General features: G+C 35.0%; 1 protein-coding gene across 5 annotated transcripts in view; it reads left to right on the top strand.

The window, feature by feature from the left end:
• LOC122036033 (translation initiation factor IF-2-like) overlaps window positions 1–17,678 on the top strand; it is a 30,584-nt gene extending 12,906 nt beyond the window's left edge. Inside the window, exons 4-9 of one of the 5 annotated variants that reach the window (XM_042595203.1) lie at window positions 1,417–1,462; window positions 7,574–7,643; window positions 11,082–11,412; window positions 13,273–14,310; window positions 15,062–15,211; window positions 16,916–17,678. In XM_042595203.1, the coding sequence (XP_042451137.1) occupies window positions 1,441–1,462; window positions 7,574–7,643; window positions 11,082–11,412; window positions 13,273–14,310; window positions 15,062–15,211; window positions 16,916–17,350 (2,046 nt within the window). In that variant the 5' untranslated portion in view covers window positions 1,417–1,440 and the 3' untranslated portion in view covers window positions 17,351–17,678. Of the gene's footprint in view, window positions 1–1,416; window positions 1,519–5,318; window positions 5,409–6,075; window positions 7,017–7,573; window positions 7,644–11,081; window positions 11,413–13,272; window positions 14,311–15,061; window positions 15,212–16,915 lie in introns of those variants that run through there. The other 4 variants (XM_042595202.1, XM_042595205.1, XM_042595204.1 and 1 more) reach the window with 4 other exon arrangements.
• The last annotated feature ends 531 nt before the right edge of the window (window positions 17,679–18,209 follow it).

Below are 18,209 nucleotides of genomic sequence, written 5' to 3'. Positions count from 1 at the left end.
CCTAATCGATTAACTTGGGCTATGCCAATCGATCAACTGATCGATTGGTGGCCATTTGTGCAAAGAGCATCATTGGCTACTCCAATTGATCAGACGATCGATTAGGATTGGTTTTCTTATGATAACGCGAGGAAGTCAGAATCGATTTCGGGGTCTTCTAATCAGTCGATTGATCCAGATGCTCCCAATCGATTGATTGGGAGATGACTATTATACAGGTTGCGAATTTTGGGCAGCTGGGATTGCTCAGATCTTACATGGCAATCACCCAATCGATTGGGAATCCTAGATCGGGGAGTATAAAGGCGACGACGAGGTTCAAACGCAACAGTGCTTACACGATTTCTTCTCCACTACTGTTCGCCGGACTTCGAGCTTGGAAGATAAGTGTTGTTGCACTTTCCAACTAGTCCAGAGGTATCTTCATCAACAAGAGATCAAGCAAGAAGAGGTTTTTCATTTGTATTCCTGTATTTACTTCTTGTTTCAAGTTGTGTCTTGTTGTTTGAGTTGTACGAGGTTTCTCCACCTTCGGATTGTTCCGAGAAGGAGTGTTTTTGATAGTGGAGAGTGTGCTCGTGTGTGGATCCTTGGATTAGTCACCTCATCTTGAGGTGGATACCAAGTAAATCCTCTTGTTAGCATTGGGAGCTTGCTTGGAATTTATTCGCTGCAAAATCAACATCTATGAAGCAAATGAGCGAGCGAGCGAGACGAGCTATTCATCCTCCTCTAGCTCTGGAGTGTTCCAACAAATAAAAGGAAAGTGATTGCATATATCTCATTTATATTAGTGAGATGTAGAAAAGGAAGAGGAACAAGGAGAGAGTAATGAAGAGTGGTTTAAGAAATCACTCGAGTATTGAAGAAAATATGTAAATTCAAGTTAAAATCTTGAGCTTTGTAGTGTTTCAGTCTTTGAATGGAATGATACCACGAATTATTATAAAATCTTGCGCACCATCTGTTGTGCATTGGTTCCATATGATATCAACCCTATAGTTTTTTAAGACTTAAATTAAATTATTCTCCAAGACATGATACTAATATTAAGTTCTTTTCCTATCCATCAAATATGTCTTGCTTCACTTTTGGGAATTGGAGTTGGATTTGTATCATTGGAATTGGTATAGGCACAAAATTCGGATACATATGTATGATGCATTAGAGTTATAATAAGAAGTCTAAGACTATAATTACCTTGATAAGAACTAATCTCATTTAAACTCTCCCATATATCTTGATACACCTTTATATCAAGTTTATTGTTATTGGCTCTTAATAGGTCTAGCGCTATGGTCATCATCTTTGATAGTTTGTGTAATCTTTCTCATATTATTCTTATTGGCTCTTAATAGGTCTAGCGCTATGGTGATCATCTTGGATAGTTTGTGTAACCTTTCTCATTTTTTTTAGGGCGCAAGTGTTGAATTTGATGGAATGTATATTTCACCACCACCCGGTATATCTCTACTATCAGTGTTGAATTTGATGGAATGTATATTTCACCACCACCCGGTATATCTGTACTATCATTACCTTTATTAGTAGTTCTATTGTTATTGATATTGTTATTATCATTTCGAACTTCTCTCACATTCTATTATCAGAGAAGTTGGTGATGTTTCTTGACTCTCATCAACCTCTGTGACCAATTATCAATTTATCCTTTTTCTTATTAGTTTTTGTAGGATAGATTTGGTAGATTTATCCTTCTCTTTATTAGAGATTGTAGGAGCTCTCCCTTCCTCGTTACCTGTGTTGGGGTTGTTTAAGAATGGTGCGGTTGAGATTTAGATAATAAAAAGTCTTAGTCAAAGTAGCATTATCATTATCTTCCTTAACAACTTCTCCTTTAGTTTGTGCTTTTTCTATTTATTGGGTAAAAGACTGAGATAGCCGTTGTGGATCACCTTCTTTATCAAGAAATAATTTTCTTGACCTCTGCAACATTCCATTGATCCATTATTATATTGTATTTATTTCGGATGAAGTCAATATTAGATGAGTTTACATTCACATAACTGTTCACTCAAATTCTATTATCATTGAAATCAATATTGCGATATCATTTCGAACTTCTCTCAGATTCTATTATTAGAGAAGTTGATGATACTTTGTAACTCTCATCCAGTTCTTACTCATTGGTTGCTTAGAGTGGATTGTGACCAATTATCAATGTCCTTTTTCTTATTAGTTTTTGTAGGATGGATTTGGTAGATTTATCTCTCTATTAGAGATTGCAGGAGCTTTGCCTTTCTCTTTAGTTGTGTCTGGGGTTGAGATGTTTAAGAACGGTTAGGTTGAGATTTAGATAATAAAATATCTTAGTCAAAAGTAACATTATCATTATCTTCCATACCAACATCTCCTTTAGTTTGTGCTTTTCCTGTTTATTGGGTAAAAGATTGAGATAGTTGTTGTGGATTCCCTTCTTTATCAAGAAATAAATTTCTCCACCTCTACAACATTCCATCAATCTATGATCAGATTGTCCTTATTTGGATGAAATCAATATTAAATGAGTTTATATCCACTGAACTGAACTCTTGTTTTTCCTTCTCTTTTATTTTGTCTTTTCTGTTATGAGTTCTAATTGAAGACCTATATTATGATGAACATAGACCACTATCTTCTCTCTAAATGATGACAAGAAAGGTGATTTCACACTTAAATATAAATAAGTGCACTGATTTCTTTCAGAGTTACTTAAAGACGTTTTCTCCAAAAACATTTATACCCTAATCTTATCTAGGGTCTATCCTCCTCCATATTGTAATCATCACCCAACCATAAGATACATAAGTAAATAGAATTAAAATACTTTTTATAATAATAGAAAATGACTATTAACAGATTATTTATGTTTACCACAATATCTAGTTTATATCTCTATCTCACTGTGAATCAACAAAAGAGATATATGCTTTTCAAATTCCATATTCTGTTGTAGTCTTGATATTCACTTTTGTGGGTCACTAGGAGAGAATCATTTATGGCTAAGGTATATCAATATTAATATGGCTGAATAAGATAAAAAATGACAGCCTAGTGCACAAAGCTTCCGGTAATACGGGTCCCGAGGAAGGGCCATACTACATTGGGTCTATTGTACGCAACTTTACCATGCATTGTAAGAGGTCGATTTCATGACTCGAACTCGTGACCACAAGGTCACACGATGATAACTTTACCATTATACTAAGGTTCCCTTTCAATATGCCTTAATAAGATAGCAACCTAAAATAATCAAATGTATAATTTTATCATTATCAATTGACAATACAATTTATTTATTATTTAAAATTTATATAGCTGCTAAATTGAATATCTTTTATCATTTGATTGCACTATCTTTTGATGATTAATATTTGGTTGGCAATTATAAGAGAGCGTTTGATTTTTATTTTCATTTTTTGAAAAACGCACGTTTTTTTCTTTTATTAGAAAATGACTTTTAGACCTTCTCTATTTTCTTACAAAATGATATCTTTTTTTCTAGGAAACAAATGTGGAAATTACCTACCAAACAATGTTTCTTATTTTCTCATAAAATGAAAATAGAAAATTTACAAACCAAATGCGGCTTAAGTTTGTCTTGATTTTCTTAGTTACTTCGTGAATGAAGTGCTTGTCCATGTTGATCTTGTGCCAAATAATGTACAAGGGTTATATTGCTATAAGAATATTTTCAATATAGTTTCAAAATTAGTAGATATCTACTGATTTTTTATTTTTTTTTATATTTTGATTCCCTTAGTAATTCAAGTACAAACACACTTCTTAACACGACCTTCAACCAAACTTTTTTTCACAATGACTTCAATAGGAAGAATTGAGTAGCAAATCTAATTGCTTCTAGTCTTAGGAATTTCTTGTCAATAAATTTCCTCAACTCATGAACTTATGATCATTGTAAAGGAATCGACTGACTCTTTTCATTACTTTCTTTTGTACATCATCGCCGTCCATTATCATCAATGGATATAGTGTGTATGGTATCTGGAACAATGATAGATAGTCTTGCTTTAATAGCTTTCCAACCTTCTTAAAGTTGACACCATTGTTGACAACTATATGTTTTACACTTATCTGTCAAATTATATTATCCATTAAATGATATATGTAATATGCATTATGCTATTGTATAGTTATATCTGTACATTTGTGAAACATTGCTATTGTAGTATAGTTGGAAGTTAGTGATGCTATCCTGTCCAACTATCACACATTAGCGTAATCCTATATATGCCCCATTGTTGTTTACATGACAAAAATCATGTCTTGGAATCCTTCACTTACTCGTATAGGTGTGGACCAATAGTTTCATATATAGTAGGAGGTTGAATATCGGGATTAGACTTTTAGATGTTAGATAATGCTCTGAGCATATGTATTATTTACTATAGTAGTTGGAATTTAATTGAGGTGAAAAAATTGGTAATGCTTTGATTGATAAATTTCTTCTCGTTTATGTAGGTATTATCAATCCTAGTATACTTGTTAGTCTGGTCTGGGAAGAATCAATATCAACTATATTTTATCACATGCCTTCATCTCATGCAATGAAAAAAATGACCAAAGCAACCATGTGATGAATGAACACTTGCACTTACCTCTAACGTTGGTATAGTGGTTGACTCACTTTCACTAGTACTAGTTGAATCCCTTCCACTAGCACTAGTCGGGACACAAACTGTATTTGTTGCTCAGTCATATTCTACTTGGGAGGCATGAAGAGTAGCTAAAAATTCTGAGTCATTTGAGCTCGTATATCAAACTCTTCATATTATTGTTTGTATTTGCTATTGTTTTGCAATCAAGAAGGATTCCTTCTTTATTGCATGACAGATTTCTCATGGAGCTCTCGAGCACTTTAAAACTCTACTAACAAAATGTTGCTTGAGGCATGTGACCTCACAATCATGTTCAATCATATCAGTGTAAACACTGCTAGTGGAATTGGCTTTTCTCTAATCAATTTGTGTCTCAAAGCAAGATTATCTATTTGTTGTTTTAGCATTATTAAAAAAAAGTTAGATAATTATCAAATAAACACAAATACAATATTAAATATGGAATTATTTAATTAATGATCAAAATACAAAGTTATGTATTGCATTAATTAATTGATAATATGTAAATAATTAATATGTTTAATATACAATATTATTACAATATATAATTAATATTGTATTAATACAGTATGTATAATATACAACATTAATAACTAATTCTATTGAGACAATATTAGCTTTAAAAATATACATGTAAATACATACTATAATCATACTATAATAGTTGATAATTTTGTGCAGGGTTGCCCCTCCATCACCGTTGCTTTGCTTGCGACTCGTGACAGCTAAATCAGGAGACCTTACTTGGGTTCTATGTGACAAGATTCTATGGTCGATCTACCAGGAGCCTTCCTCTTTTATCGAGGCTTCTTCAATTCTTTTTTATATGCTTTCTCCTCTTTAGTTCGAGTCTATTTATAACCTCTTGATCTTGTCTTCTTGGTGACCAACAAAATCCTTCCTCGCTTCATAGGTTGAATCCATGTTAATTGAGATAAAGCTTGGTACCATATAGTTCTACACAACGCGGGTGACATTGTTATGGCATAGACAGCTTGGTGTTTTGACCCTATGCCAACCTTTAGATGGAATGATACATTTCAATCGTGCTAGGTGGCATGACATAATTTTAATCCATGCATGTCTACCTTTATTCTTGGCTAACTTATCTTTTTTTTTGTTAATAAGATAAACCCTGAGTACTTAACTTCAAAAAGCTGACACATATTTCATGTAATTTGGTACAAATATGGATGTTGAAGATCAATAGGACTTGAAGTCTTGGTGAAAATTTAAGATTTAGGCTTTTTTTTCCATGTGGAGGAGAGGTAATGGAATGAAGGGGTTTTTTTAGAAGGAAAAAAATATAGAAGAGAAAGAGAAAATTTTCTCACACTTTCCTCCATTTGGCTTCAGCCCAAATTAGATAGAAACTCACTACAATTTATAAAGGCTAAAATTTTAAATTATTGTTAATAGTTATTTTCATATTATCATTATTTATTTTTTAATTAGAAAACATGATTACTAAAATCACTTTCTTTACTCTAAGGCGTGGGAATCTAAATTGTCGAAACTTTTCCTTGTAATAATGATTTTCATTGTTAATTTCATCAAAATATTAGGCGGGATGGCAAAAGTGATCAATTAATGGATGATTTTGAATCGGAAATCTGTCATTGGCAAATTAGGCAGGGGAAGGAAGGAGTTGGTACGAAAATGGTGCAAAACTACTTCACTAATTGTAAAATTACTCCCATTTTATCTCTCTCTCTTTTGTCCCTTTAGTTGCGAGCTTTGATCCCTCCGATCCCAACCTTGTCAGCCGCACAACTCTCCGAAGCTGACAAGCAAAGTCCTTCAGTAGGGTGTTGTGGGTTCTTTGACAGAAGATGACCGAGTCACCTGTCAGCTGCAGTCCTTATCCAACGTAGTGTTGGCAGAGTTCACAGTTATGCTTCTCTCTGACAGGAATCAGGCTTCGTTAGTCAACCAGTGTGTTCTCAATGAAGTTTGAAGGACTTATTGTAGCTTGGAAGAGTTGTTGGGATCTTGAAGCTGGATGGAATCTTGATGGAGTTGCTGAAAGCTTGAAGCATGAAAACTTGATGGATGCTTGATGGAGTTGCTGGAATCTTGAGGCTTGATAGAATTGTCGGAGGTTTCATGCAGAAACTAAAATAGGAAGTGATGTTCAATAAGGGATCATCATGCATCAAAAGATACTAAAAAATGGTGAGTGTATGGAGACGGGAGGAGATGTGATCAGATGGTTGACGGTGGCACAAAGAGATATTTTGGCACTTGTAAGTTGAATGATAAACGTGGTCTCCATTCCAAGTATACATGTCCGATATCCCAACAGGCCTATATTCATTGGTAAACATGGCTGATGGATCTCTCATCATCTTCCCTTCCTCTCCCCTTCTATGCCCCGAGGTATAATACATCCCTCTACCTTCCACTTTTCTGGGTAAATAGAACACCAATTCAAGGAACAAGGGAAAATTTTACAAGTTTCTTTGCCCTCCAAACAAACAATAGGGAATCACCTTATCATTTCTCTTCCACCACTTTCCTTCGCCAAAATACTTTTTTTTTTTGTATTACTTCTCTCCCAAGAAAATAGAGTTAATAGACTTTGCAAATATATTGACTGCCACTTTTGATCAACTGTTGTCAACCTTTGCATGTGTCCTGCAAACCTGCATATATCCAGTGGAAGGCCTCACACAAATAGGAAGTTCAACATATGCTGTACAAATTAATTGTTGATGACAAGATAAAAACCATTTAAGTATGGGATTAGGATGAATCTAACCTTGCATTTCTGAGTTGGAAAAATTCAACATGAGGATGCCATGATAATATAAGTCTAAAACTCATTCAAAAAAAGAAACTACATGGAACTATGGTTTATATTTCTGATATTATCAATATTTGTTTTTTTTATCAATTTGATGTACCATATTCAACAGTTGTTTTTTCTTCTGCAGATTCTTATATTGGTCTGTCACCAGGAGCTTCTATTAATGGTAGAATTTCCAGCAATATCTTGAATATCAGGTCTGTATACCTATTCATTTTCCCTACAATTGTTCTACACGTGTACTTGTATTGAAAATTACCTGTTTATTTTCTTTCAATTGTTCTACACGTGTTTCTGTATTGCAAAAGGTGTTAAAACATTTGGGTACACACTTTGGGCTCTTGAAAATTAGATCTTTTTTGCAAGTAGGAAAAGTTCCAGTTATCTGCAAATTATTTGGTTCAAAGTTGAAAATATAGCTTCACTATGATGGTAAGACTATAATTATTTAAATATTTATAATTGGATAAATAAAAACAAATAATGATAAATACTATATAAAAATTAAAAAAAACAAAGATTTTATAAAAATGACAATAAAATGGTTAAATTTTTTGAAACTAATATAGATAAAAATATTTTAATTGAATGAAAAAAATATCATCATACTCTATTTCTTATTTCTCGTAAAATTCTTGTTCTCAAATCAAATGAAAACTTAGTTATTATTGAAATTTTCTGCAAACCTCAGGCCAGATATCGAGGGGTTTTTTTTTTTTTAATTGTACCTGTATCCTGCTACATTGTGACATCCTTCACTAATCTTTATTCTTTGAGGGATTTGTCTTTATTTTTCAATGCAATGAACTGTTGGCATCAAAGTTGTATTGATAATTACTACTTGGATTTAATGCTTGCTAAATCTGAAACTCCAAATTTTTGTATGACTTGCATCATGGTTCTGTTACATTCTGTCCGTGACCATGTTTTTGCCATAACTATCAATTCTGATTTTGTACTTAAATTGTTCTACTGCTTCATGTACTATGCCATTAGGTGATTATTTTTTGTTTGCCTTTTTATGTATCTCCCATAATTATACTAGTATATGTTTATTAATGGTATTTTAAAGATATACCTACTATACAGTATATATCAGACTCATCATAAAATTCTATTCCTAAAATTCTCAATATGATACTAAATCCACAACAATGACTCAGCTCTAGCACTCTGCCTTATGTTGGAGCAAGGATATTAGCTATAAGCCCAAATTGCTACATAAACTAGAAAGGATCAGACAAAACTAAGATGTGCCCATGTTAAAAGAAAATGAAAATACAATACTTGTGTGCAACATCAATTACCTCAAATTGAGATCAATGCAGTAACATAGAAAGGATGGGGTGAGACTCCAAGAGAATCTTTTGCATAGATTTCTTGTGGCCGTGTTTATGCCTTACTAATGAAAGGGGAGAAGGAACACACTTGATATTGTCGGCTTTGAGCAGAATGACATCTTGCATGACATAAGAGCGAGAAAATCAGAACTGTGCATTAAAGAATTTTGAGGAAGCAGCAGAATTGGAGGAAGAAAATAATAATCACTCTTCATTGGTGTGAAAATTAAAATAGCTGAAATGACTCACATAGGCTATGGCGATAAAGGAAACTGTTGAAACTCAAAGAATGGCAATGTGTGATAGGTAAGTGGGAATGACAGACAACAAGAACACACAGAATGGAAACTAAAGAATACGATACCAAAAGAGATAGAGAGAGATAAGGCTCATGACAGAAAGAATGCTTGCATGGCATAGACACTGTTGTCAGCAAGATGAAGCTTTAAGTGAACAATGTGCTTTATTGAGAGAGGTAGAGTTGCCTCCGCAACCATACTAACCACCCAGGGTTTAACAAATCATGATATGTAGCTTGGCTTGATCCAAATTAAGTAGAGAAGTTCAATAGAGGAGACCATGAATCCAAAGGTGCTCGTATGGAAGCTGAAGTGCATCACTTAACTTTTCTTGAACATGCCCCGGTAGCTCTTCGACAGTTCATGGTAATGGATTCAAAGTCTACTTAAACTTGGTGATTGAGCAGAAAGTAAGTGCAACAGAGACATATAGGGCAAGGTGATAGAGGGAGAAATACCATTACAATCTTTGGCATCACTGTTGCATGTCAGTAAAGCTTGTTGGCATCACCATTACTAGGGGAGGTGTGTAGACTAGGATCAAGTCTTTTACATGGGATTTTTGTGGCATTGCTAACAACATGCAATTAATGAAAGGGGATGAATGACACACTTCACACTTGGTGAAGGTTTTGGGGTTGAGAAAATAAGGTCTTGCATGACATAGGTAGGAGGGAGGGGAGAGGGGGGGGTTGCATGGCATAACACAACATTGTGGCCAAGAAACAAGAGGCGAATGAAAAGTTGTGTAATAAGAGGAAGAGTTGTTCCCCAAATATACTAACCTCCCATGGTTGGGCAAGTTATACCTAGTAACATGGCTTGATCTAAATTTAGAAGTACAATAGAAGGGGAGACAACGAATTTGAAGTCACACATGGAAGTCGATGTGCATTAGTCAACTTGACTTAAACACGTGTAGTAGTTATCTGACAATCTCGGTAGTCGATTTCAAAAATCAACTAATTGGATCTGAGGTGAAACCATAGTTATTAAAAACGCTCACCTCACTGCGCCTAGGCACAAGGCGTAGCTAGGTGAACCTCTTGCGCATCGTCGCTTTAAGCGTGCACCTTGTGAGAGGCACTAAGCGCGCTTAAGGCGCTTGGTCTTAGGAAACCGATGAAGATTTAGCTATACAAATTTGAAACATCCGGTGATGATGATAATGATATGACCGAGAAAAATGATGAAGATTCTGATAATTTAGATATTTGAAGTTTTTTATAATTTGAATTATGTGTATAACGTATTTATTTACTAGTGAATTTTATATTTTCTTTATTGTTATCCATTATTGTTTTGTTAGTGAAATATTTTAGTAGAAATTCCCTATCTATATATTTGAATTGTAAAAATTTATATCGGGAGCGCCTTACTTTGGTAAGGTGTGCACCTCACCTTGTGCATTGTGCCTCAAGCGCCATAGCACTTATGTGCTTTTAGGCGCCTCACGTCTTTAAATAACTATGGGCGAAACGATGCTAGCAAATTTGGAGGTGAGACTCACACCATGGTGAGCTATAAGCAAGTAGTGGCAAATGTGAGGGCTGTCTTACTGGTGTTGCTGGTACTTGAAAGTGGAGGGTTTGTGCGACAATGACATAGAATATGAATGCATTCCTTAGTATCGCCATAGCATGTTAGCATAGCCTGCCATCCTTGTGATTTCTAGAGGAAGTGAGAGCGGTGCAACAGAAGAACACGAGGTCATCCATTTTGCCATGATCAGGTTACTTAATAATATTCAGAGATAGAACCAATGAGGCCAAAATGAAGACTAAATGCAATATGGGTCTAAACCCACAATTTTGATGGCTTATAATTCTAATGCAATATATTCAAGCAGCAGTTAGGCAAAATACTGTAATTTAATTATACTAGCGTTTCTCTTTATAGATAGTCCCCAAGTGACTAGATTTTGTGACTTCAAATCTGGCTATTTTGCTCTTTATATATTAGTTTATTAATTATTATTTGAAAATGTTTTTGTTAGGTATTTTCATGCAACTGCTTTCATGCTGGCATGGAGAAGAAAACAGGATGAAGTACCTGGCCTAAAACTTCAAAGAAAAGAGAAGCAAATAAGAAGAGAAAACAAAAACCAAGCACCTGTTGAAGCACCTTATGTACCTCCTAGAAAACTTAATCTGAAGCCTTCTCAGGATAAAATTATAGAAATTTTTGAAGGCATGACAATCCATGAGCTTGCCAAGAGAACTAGTTCCAGTATTGGTGCATTGCTAGAGATACTAAGTAATGTCGGCGAGAAAGTTGATTCTGAATTTGAACCAATCAGTGTTGACATTGCTGAGCTGATTGCAATGGTATGAAGTCTAATATTTACCCTCCCGTGTAACTCATCTAATTATTGACGATATTGTTTCTTAGAGGAGAATATATACCATTGTAAAACTTTGATATTGCATATACATCATTTTTTCTACAAATCTTTTACAAATGTTATTAGCATGAATTAGCTCAGGTTCATGATGCTTGGTTAAAATGTTTACTCATAGAATACTAAAAGATGAGGGGTATTGCTATCATTTATGATTAATGTTCATCATTTTACTATTCTATCAGGATAAACGTTTTTCAGTTTCATCTTCATCTTCCTTAAACTTTCTTGGTTTTCAAATGTCACCCTAATACGTATAATAAAACAAGTTCATAGATGGTTGATTAAATGAAAAGGTAAAGGGTGTCGTATCATTGTCTATTATGATTAATGGTCATTATAATACTATTCTACGAGGATAAACTTTTCATGACATGTTTGCAAGATTTTAAATTTTCCAGAAAAATTAAAATTTGAAATTGCAAAATTGCAAATTAGTGTAGATGTAAGGATATATGCAACATTGCCAATTTTTTTGTCAGGGAAGGCAATAAAATAGATTAAGATGCCTGAGCTGTAGCACAGTGTGACTTGCCCTAGTTGGGCATGGCAGCCTTGCCCCTTGCTGGAGATTGGTACATCCTATTCAGCAACAGTGACCAAGATCTGACTCCTTGTTGGGTTAGCAAATGATGTGTCCATTTTTACAAAGTTGACTTCAAGAAATGCATTAATTAGATATAACTCACCCAAATTGCTTTGTAATTGAAGATTCTTTTTGCTATTTTATATGTTTTAAAGCATAGTGTCTATGTAACAAGTTGAAATTGTCATTGCTCCCTGCTATCATTCCTTGTTGGGTTAGCAAATGATGTGTCCATTTGCAAAGTTAACTTCAAGAAGTGCATTATCTTTATCTGTTTTCATTTTTGTGAATTACCACTAAGTTGTGTTAGGTGCTGGTGACTTTTATTAATTATTGAATTTGTGACTTTAGGAAGATTCCATCTCTGTTACAAACTGTGGTCTGTGTGTGCTTTATTTAGTGGTTTTTCTTTTGAATCATTTTCCAAGATTTGTTGAATTACATCATCATGGAGAAGAAGAGAGGTCGAGGATATAATTCATTTACTTAATCTTGTTTCATATTAACATTGAATGATTGAACTGACATTTGAGGCTTGTGTTCAACCAGGGTGGCTTGATGCATTTTCTTTTCACTTCTTATACCATACACTATTAGAAATTTTATGTGCAATGATTCTATGTAGTTTGAGTATTTGATCAGGACTTAGATGCTACTGGTGCCTTTTGTCCTAGTGGTGCATTGTCATTATGTTGTTCGTGTGTCCACGCTGTACTACATGTAGGATGAGTGAAACTCCTTGCTCTTGGCTTAGTCAGAGAATCATCAGGGATACAATGCTTAATATGTGAACTAGAGAGCTAGACATTGTGCAATTGTATGCGAATGGTTGTAACACTTTCCATATTGTAAAATGAATGAGTTTCAGGGATCATATTATTGTTGACAAGTGAATTTAAAGAATATTTTATTTTGTGCTCTGCAGCTTGTGTGTAGATACTCATATCCATATCAATGTGTTTTAGTATTCAAATTATTGTTATTGCAAATTGTGCAGATATATCACTCTAATGGGAATATCTATAATGACACTAATTGGTAAAGTTTTTAACATTTATGGGTAGGGTTTTTCCTGCCATTTAATAAAACTGTGGCTTGAGGTGCTCTTTAGTTTTAATATATGATATACTTCACTATTTTTTATTCTGTAATGATATACTATGCCTGGATTATTTATTTTAATGCTTTCTATTGCTTCAGGAAGTTGGTGTGAATGTGAGAAGATTACATTCTGATAAAAGTGGAGTTCTTCAACCACGGCCTCCAGTTGTGACAGTCATGGGTCATGTGGACCATGGCAAAACATCCCTTTTGGATGCTCTGCGCCAAACTTCAGTTGCAGCTAGGGAAGTTGGTGGGATTACCCAGCACTTGGGTGCTTTTGTTGTAGAGATGCCTTCAGGAGCCTCAATAACATTCCTTGACACCCCAGGGCATGCTGCCTTCAGTGCTATGCGTGCTAGAGGTGCTGCTGTTACTGACATTGTTGTGCTTGTAGTAGCAGCAGATGATGGTGTTATGCCACAAACGCTTGAAGCTATTTCCCATGCAAAAGCAGCCAATGTCCCAATTGTTGTAGCTATAAATAAGTGTGATAAACCATCAGCTGATCCTGAGAGAGTGAAAATTCAACTTGGATCTGAAGGATTACAATTGGAAGATATGGGTGGTGATGTGCAAGTTGTTGAAGTTTCTGCTACTACTAAAGCAGGATTAGATAGGTTGGAGGAGGCTTTGCTACTTCAGGCTGAGATGATGGAGCTGAAGGCTAGAATTGATGGGCCTGCTCAGGCTTATGTAGTTGAAGCCAGACTTGACAGGGGCAGGGGACCCTTGGCTACTGCCATAGTCAAGTGTGGAACCTTGTCTTGCAGTCAACACATTGTTGTTGGGGCAGAGTGGGGGAGAATAAGGGCTATAAGGGACATGTTTGGAAAGGTAATAGAATCAGGTCAACCTGCATTGCCAGTTGAGATTGAAGGACTACGGGGGCTTCCAATGGCTGGAGATGACATTATTGCGGTGCATTCAGAAGAGAGAGCACGCATGCTTAGTGCTGGAAGGAAGAAGAAAGTTGAAAAAGATAGACTTCTCAAGGTCAGTGAAGTGCACATAGACACTCCTGATACTGAAGAAGAGGTATCAAAAAGGGTAGAGTTGCCTGTCATTGTCAAAGCTGATGTCCAAGGCACTGTTCAAGCTGTTACAGATGCATTAAGGAGTTTGAATAGTCCACAGGTAAGCATCTTTTAGCAACTTAAATAGTCCATGTCAAAGATTTTTTTTAATCAAGTTATGATAAGACTCTAAATTGGTAAATAAATTTTGATGGCAAGCTTCTCTAGTTTCTTTCTAATATGTGGTGAGACTTTGTTTCATGGAGGGTGTATGAGAATTTTCTTGTTCAGCAATGGATGTATTTATTTGAAAAAATTCCATTAATAAAAAAATTTATAGATCAGTGGTACTCAGTTCAAGTTGTAAAGGATTATGACTGCTATTATTACCCTTCACATGCACAATTGAATAGGATCAACTTGTTTCTCTCATTAGTCTCAGCTAAATGCGAATCGATAGAATAAGAAATGAGAGCATTAAAGAGAAAGTTGAAGTTGCATCTATTTAGGGAAAACTCCGAGAGACACGTTTAAGATGATACGAGCATGTACTTAGACGACCAATAAATGTTCCAGTTAGGCAATTTGAAACTATGACATCAAACAAGGAAGAGGAAGACCAAAAGACTTGGTTAGTAGCAATAAAACAAGATAAAATTTATTTAAGTATAGTTGATGATATAGTAGGAGATAGAGTTCAATGCATAAAAGGATCCATATAGCCGACCCCACCTAGTGGGATAAGGATTGGTTGTTGTTGTTGTTGTAGTATTAGTCTTAGCTAAATGCCACTGCTGAGTCCTAGTTTTTACAATAAAACATGGCTCAATATTGCTTCTCTATTTTTACTGAATTTTTTGTTCTCTTTTCAGGTTTTTGTTAATGTTGTTCATGTTGGTGTTGGCCCCATATCCCAGTCAGATATTGATTTGGCAGTCGCTTGTGGAGCTTGCATTGTTGGGTTTAATATACGGAATCCACCAAGCTCCATTACTCTTGCAACAAACAAAGCTAACATCAAGGTAATTACTTGCTGCTTGATATTTGTTCCTTCAATCTGTCACTCCTTTCATTTCATAGGTCGTCGCTATGGTCACAACTAGTTGTGGTTGCAACATGAATCTTATATATTCCATTGAACTCAGAGTAAGACTATAATTTATATCATTTCATGCTTAATTCTAACATCAATCATCAACTCTGCAGTCAAATATTATAAACTTTAGTCATTGTAAATCGGTTGTCAACCATCTAAACAATGTTGTGTGGTTCAAAGTAATTGTAGATAAAAGTAACAAATACCAAAAAGTTTGTAATACAAATAAAATATATCAATCTAAAATAATTGATTCAAATAATCTGGTCTGTTATTTTTTTTCTACTTTTATTATTTTAATTACAGTTAAGTAGTTTTTTTTTTTTTAAGGGGAGCCTTGGCGCAACGGTAAAGTTGTTGCTTTGTGACTAAAAGGTCACGGGTTCAAATTCTTAAAACAGCCTCTTGTAAAAAGCAGGGTAAGACTGCATATAATAGATCCTTTCCCGGGACCCCACATAGCGGAAGCTTCGTGTGCATCGGACTGTCCTTTTTTTTAAGTAGTTTAATTTTTAACTCTTAATGGCATTGAGTTATTATAAAAGTTGGGCATTGATTTATTATAAAAGCCTATATCACAGGCTAGGCTCTACCAGATTCTAATCATTCAATTTTTAACACACTTTTTAGCCCCACTCTCGTCTCTTGTCACGTGCTAACTGATCACAGACTGAGGTATACAACTAAAATTTTATCAATTAGTGTAGTATATGAGAAATTATTTGACCAAATAGTTGTAGATCAAAATATGAAATGTGGAAGAGTTGTTTAATACGTCGTGGACATGTTCAAGATGATGAGTAGTTGCGTTAGTCTTAACTATTTGGTATCAACTATCTGTATGCAAGCTTATATCTAATTAGATTAATCAAAGGTTTTTTTTGCCTACCTCTTTCCTTCAACTCTAATCAATTGAAAAGAAACTCAAATTAAAAGAGATCTAGATGACATATACATTATCATCAGTACGTATGACCTTATGCCAAGTGAAATTGAAGATGAGATCCATACAACTCTTCCTAGGTATTTGTATCTTCTATAAATGTAATATTCTAGTCACCTAGAATGAGCAAGATGTTCCACGCGTGTTGAGACTTGAGGCATGGATGTCGAAACACTTGCTCCCGTTCAAACACTGCCAAAAGCATGTCAAAGGGCAATCATAGGCGGTAATTGAAGTAGGTAATCATCGAGGAAGCATGTGCAAGCTCCTATATGGATTATTGAATATACATGCTTTGAAATTTTTGGTTCTTTCAATGTTTTATTTGTATATAACAAATAGAAGAAAATTGAGTTAATTGTAGTAAAAGGTGATTACGTTCATCCCAGGCGTCCCTTACAGTCCGTTCCAAATTATGTGAAGAGAGGTAAATTACGGTATCAACTTATAGTCAACCCCCAAGTTGGCTAGGGGGTGGGAGGGATTATTTTTCCCGAGGACATGTGTTCAGTAGGAATTGATCTTTGTTCCATTGTAACAAGTCTATCATCCTCTAGTTGAGCAGGGACGAAGAAAAAAAAATTGAGTTAATGAACTTAAAGTTGGTGCACTAATAAAATTAGGCTCTTAAATCAATTCTTGCAAATAAAATAAATTTGATCTTTGCTGATGTGCTCTTGTTTTTAGATCTGCTTGCATCGAATTATATACCATCTCTTGGAAGAAATGGGGAAGGTAATTGTTGAGAAAGCACCAGGCACTTGTGAGACAAAGGTTGGTGGAGAAGCTGAAGTACTGGGTATCTTTGAGCTCAAAGGCAGGAGTAAATCAAAGGGTCCAGATGTCAAAATTGCTGGGTGTCGTGTGGTTGATGGCCGCTTCACTAAGTCTTCAACATTGAGGTTGCTGAGGAGTGGAGAAGTTATTTTTGAAGGTTCTTGTGCTTCGCTAAAACGGGGAAAGCAGGATGTGGATGTTGTCGGTAAAGGCACCGAGTGTGGATTAGTCATTCAGGATTGTGATGACTTTCAGGTGGGAGATGTCATCCAATGCCTAGAACATGTTATTAGAAAGCCCAAGTTTATTTCATCTGAGAGTGGCGCAGTCCATATCGAGTGCTGATAATTTGCATTGAAAGGAATAGCTAAAACTTCGCTGCCTCCTTTTGCTACATTAGTTGCTCCTTGTGAATCCAAATTATTGACCAGACAGAGATACTATGCTTCTGGTAGCAGTAAGATTTGCCGGAGAAAACATACAGGGTTGCAAATTTTCTGGGAGTTGATACTTACCTGCAAATTTTCTAGGAGTTGCATACTTACCTTCAAGATTGAGAGACTTACCACTGTAATTTATTGTTCCAACTTTATTTCTTCTTTACACTGCAAATCTTGGTTAACCTTTTGTAGCCTCTCTATTAATATAAGCTGCTGGAGAATTGGAAATTTTACTAGCTCGTTCAGCTTTGTATAATGGACGAAACACATGTATTTACTTTCTTCAAGAAAATAAGGTTCCATTCATATACCAAACCTACAATTCTGTTAAACAGTGCTTATACTTGATGGTGATTCTAGTTTGCGCTCTTGTTCTTTTGTTTATAATCTAGCTGTGTTCTTGCACATTGTTACCCCAAAAAATATACTCAAAATTGGATCGGCTCAATTGAAAAATGAGGATACATGCAAACGGCAGAGTTTTAATTCGTCCCGGCCGGGATTAGCCTGATGATCATGTGTTAGAAAAACTTGACAAAATTGATCTCATTAGTTCATTTCTTTTCTGATTAATTAGTATTTATTTTCTCCTTTGATACCGTGAAGGAATTAAACAATATCTGAAAGAAGAATTCGGCACCATCGATCCCTTATCTTTAATTTATTTAATTTAAAAAGTTGCTAGCCATTAATTATATATTAATCATGTGAACAACAACGAGCTTTTCTCAAATCAACAGTTTATTTTTTCATTTTGAGAGATA

Source organism: Zingiber officinale, unplaced genomic scaffold (assembly GCF_018446385.1).
Source record: "Zingiber officinale cultivar Zhangliang unplaced genomic scaffold, Zo_v1.1 ctg131, whole genome shotgun sequence".
Lineage (NCBI taxonomy): Eukaryota > Viridiplantae > Streptophyta > Magnoliopsida > Zingiberales > Zingiberaceae > Zingiber > Zingiber officinale.
The sequence above is the reverse complement of the archived record's forward strand: the minus strand, read 5'-3'. Positions and strand labels throughout refer to the sequence as shown.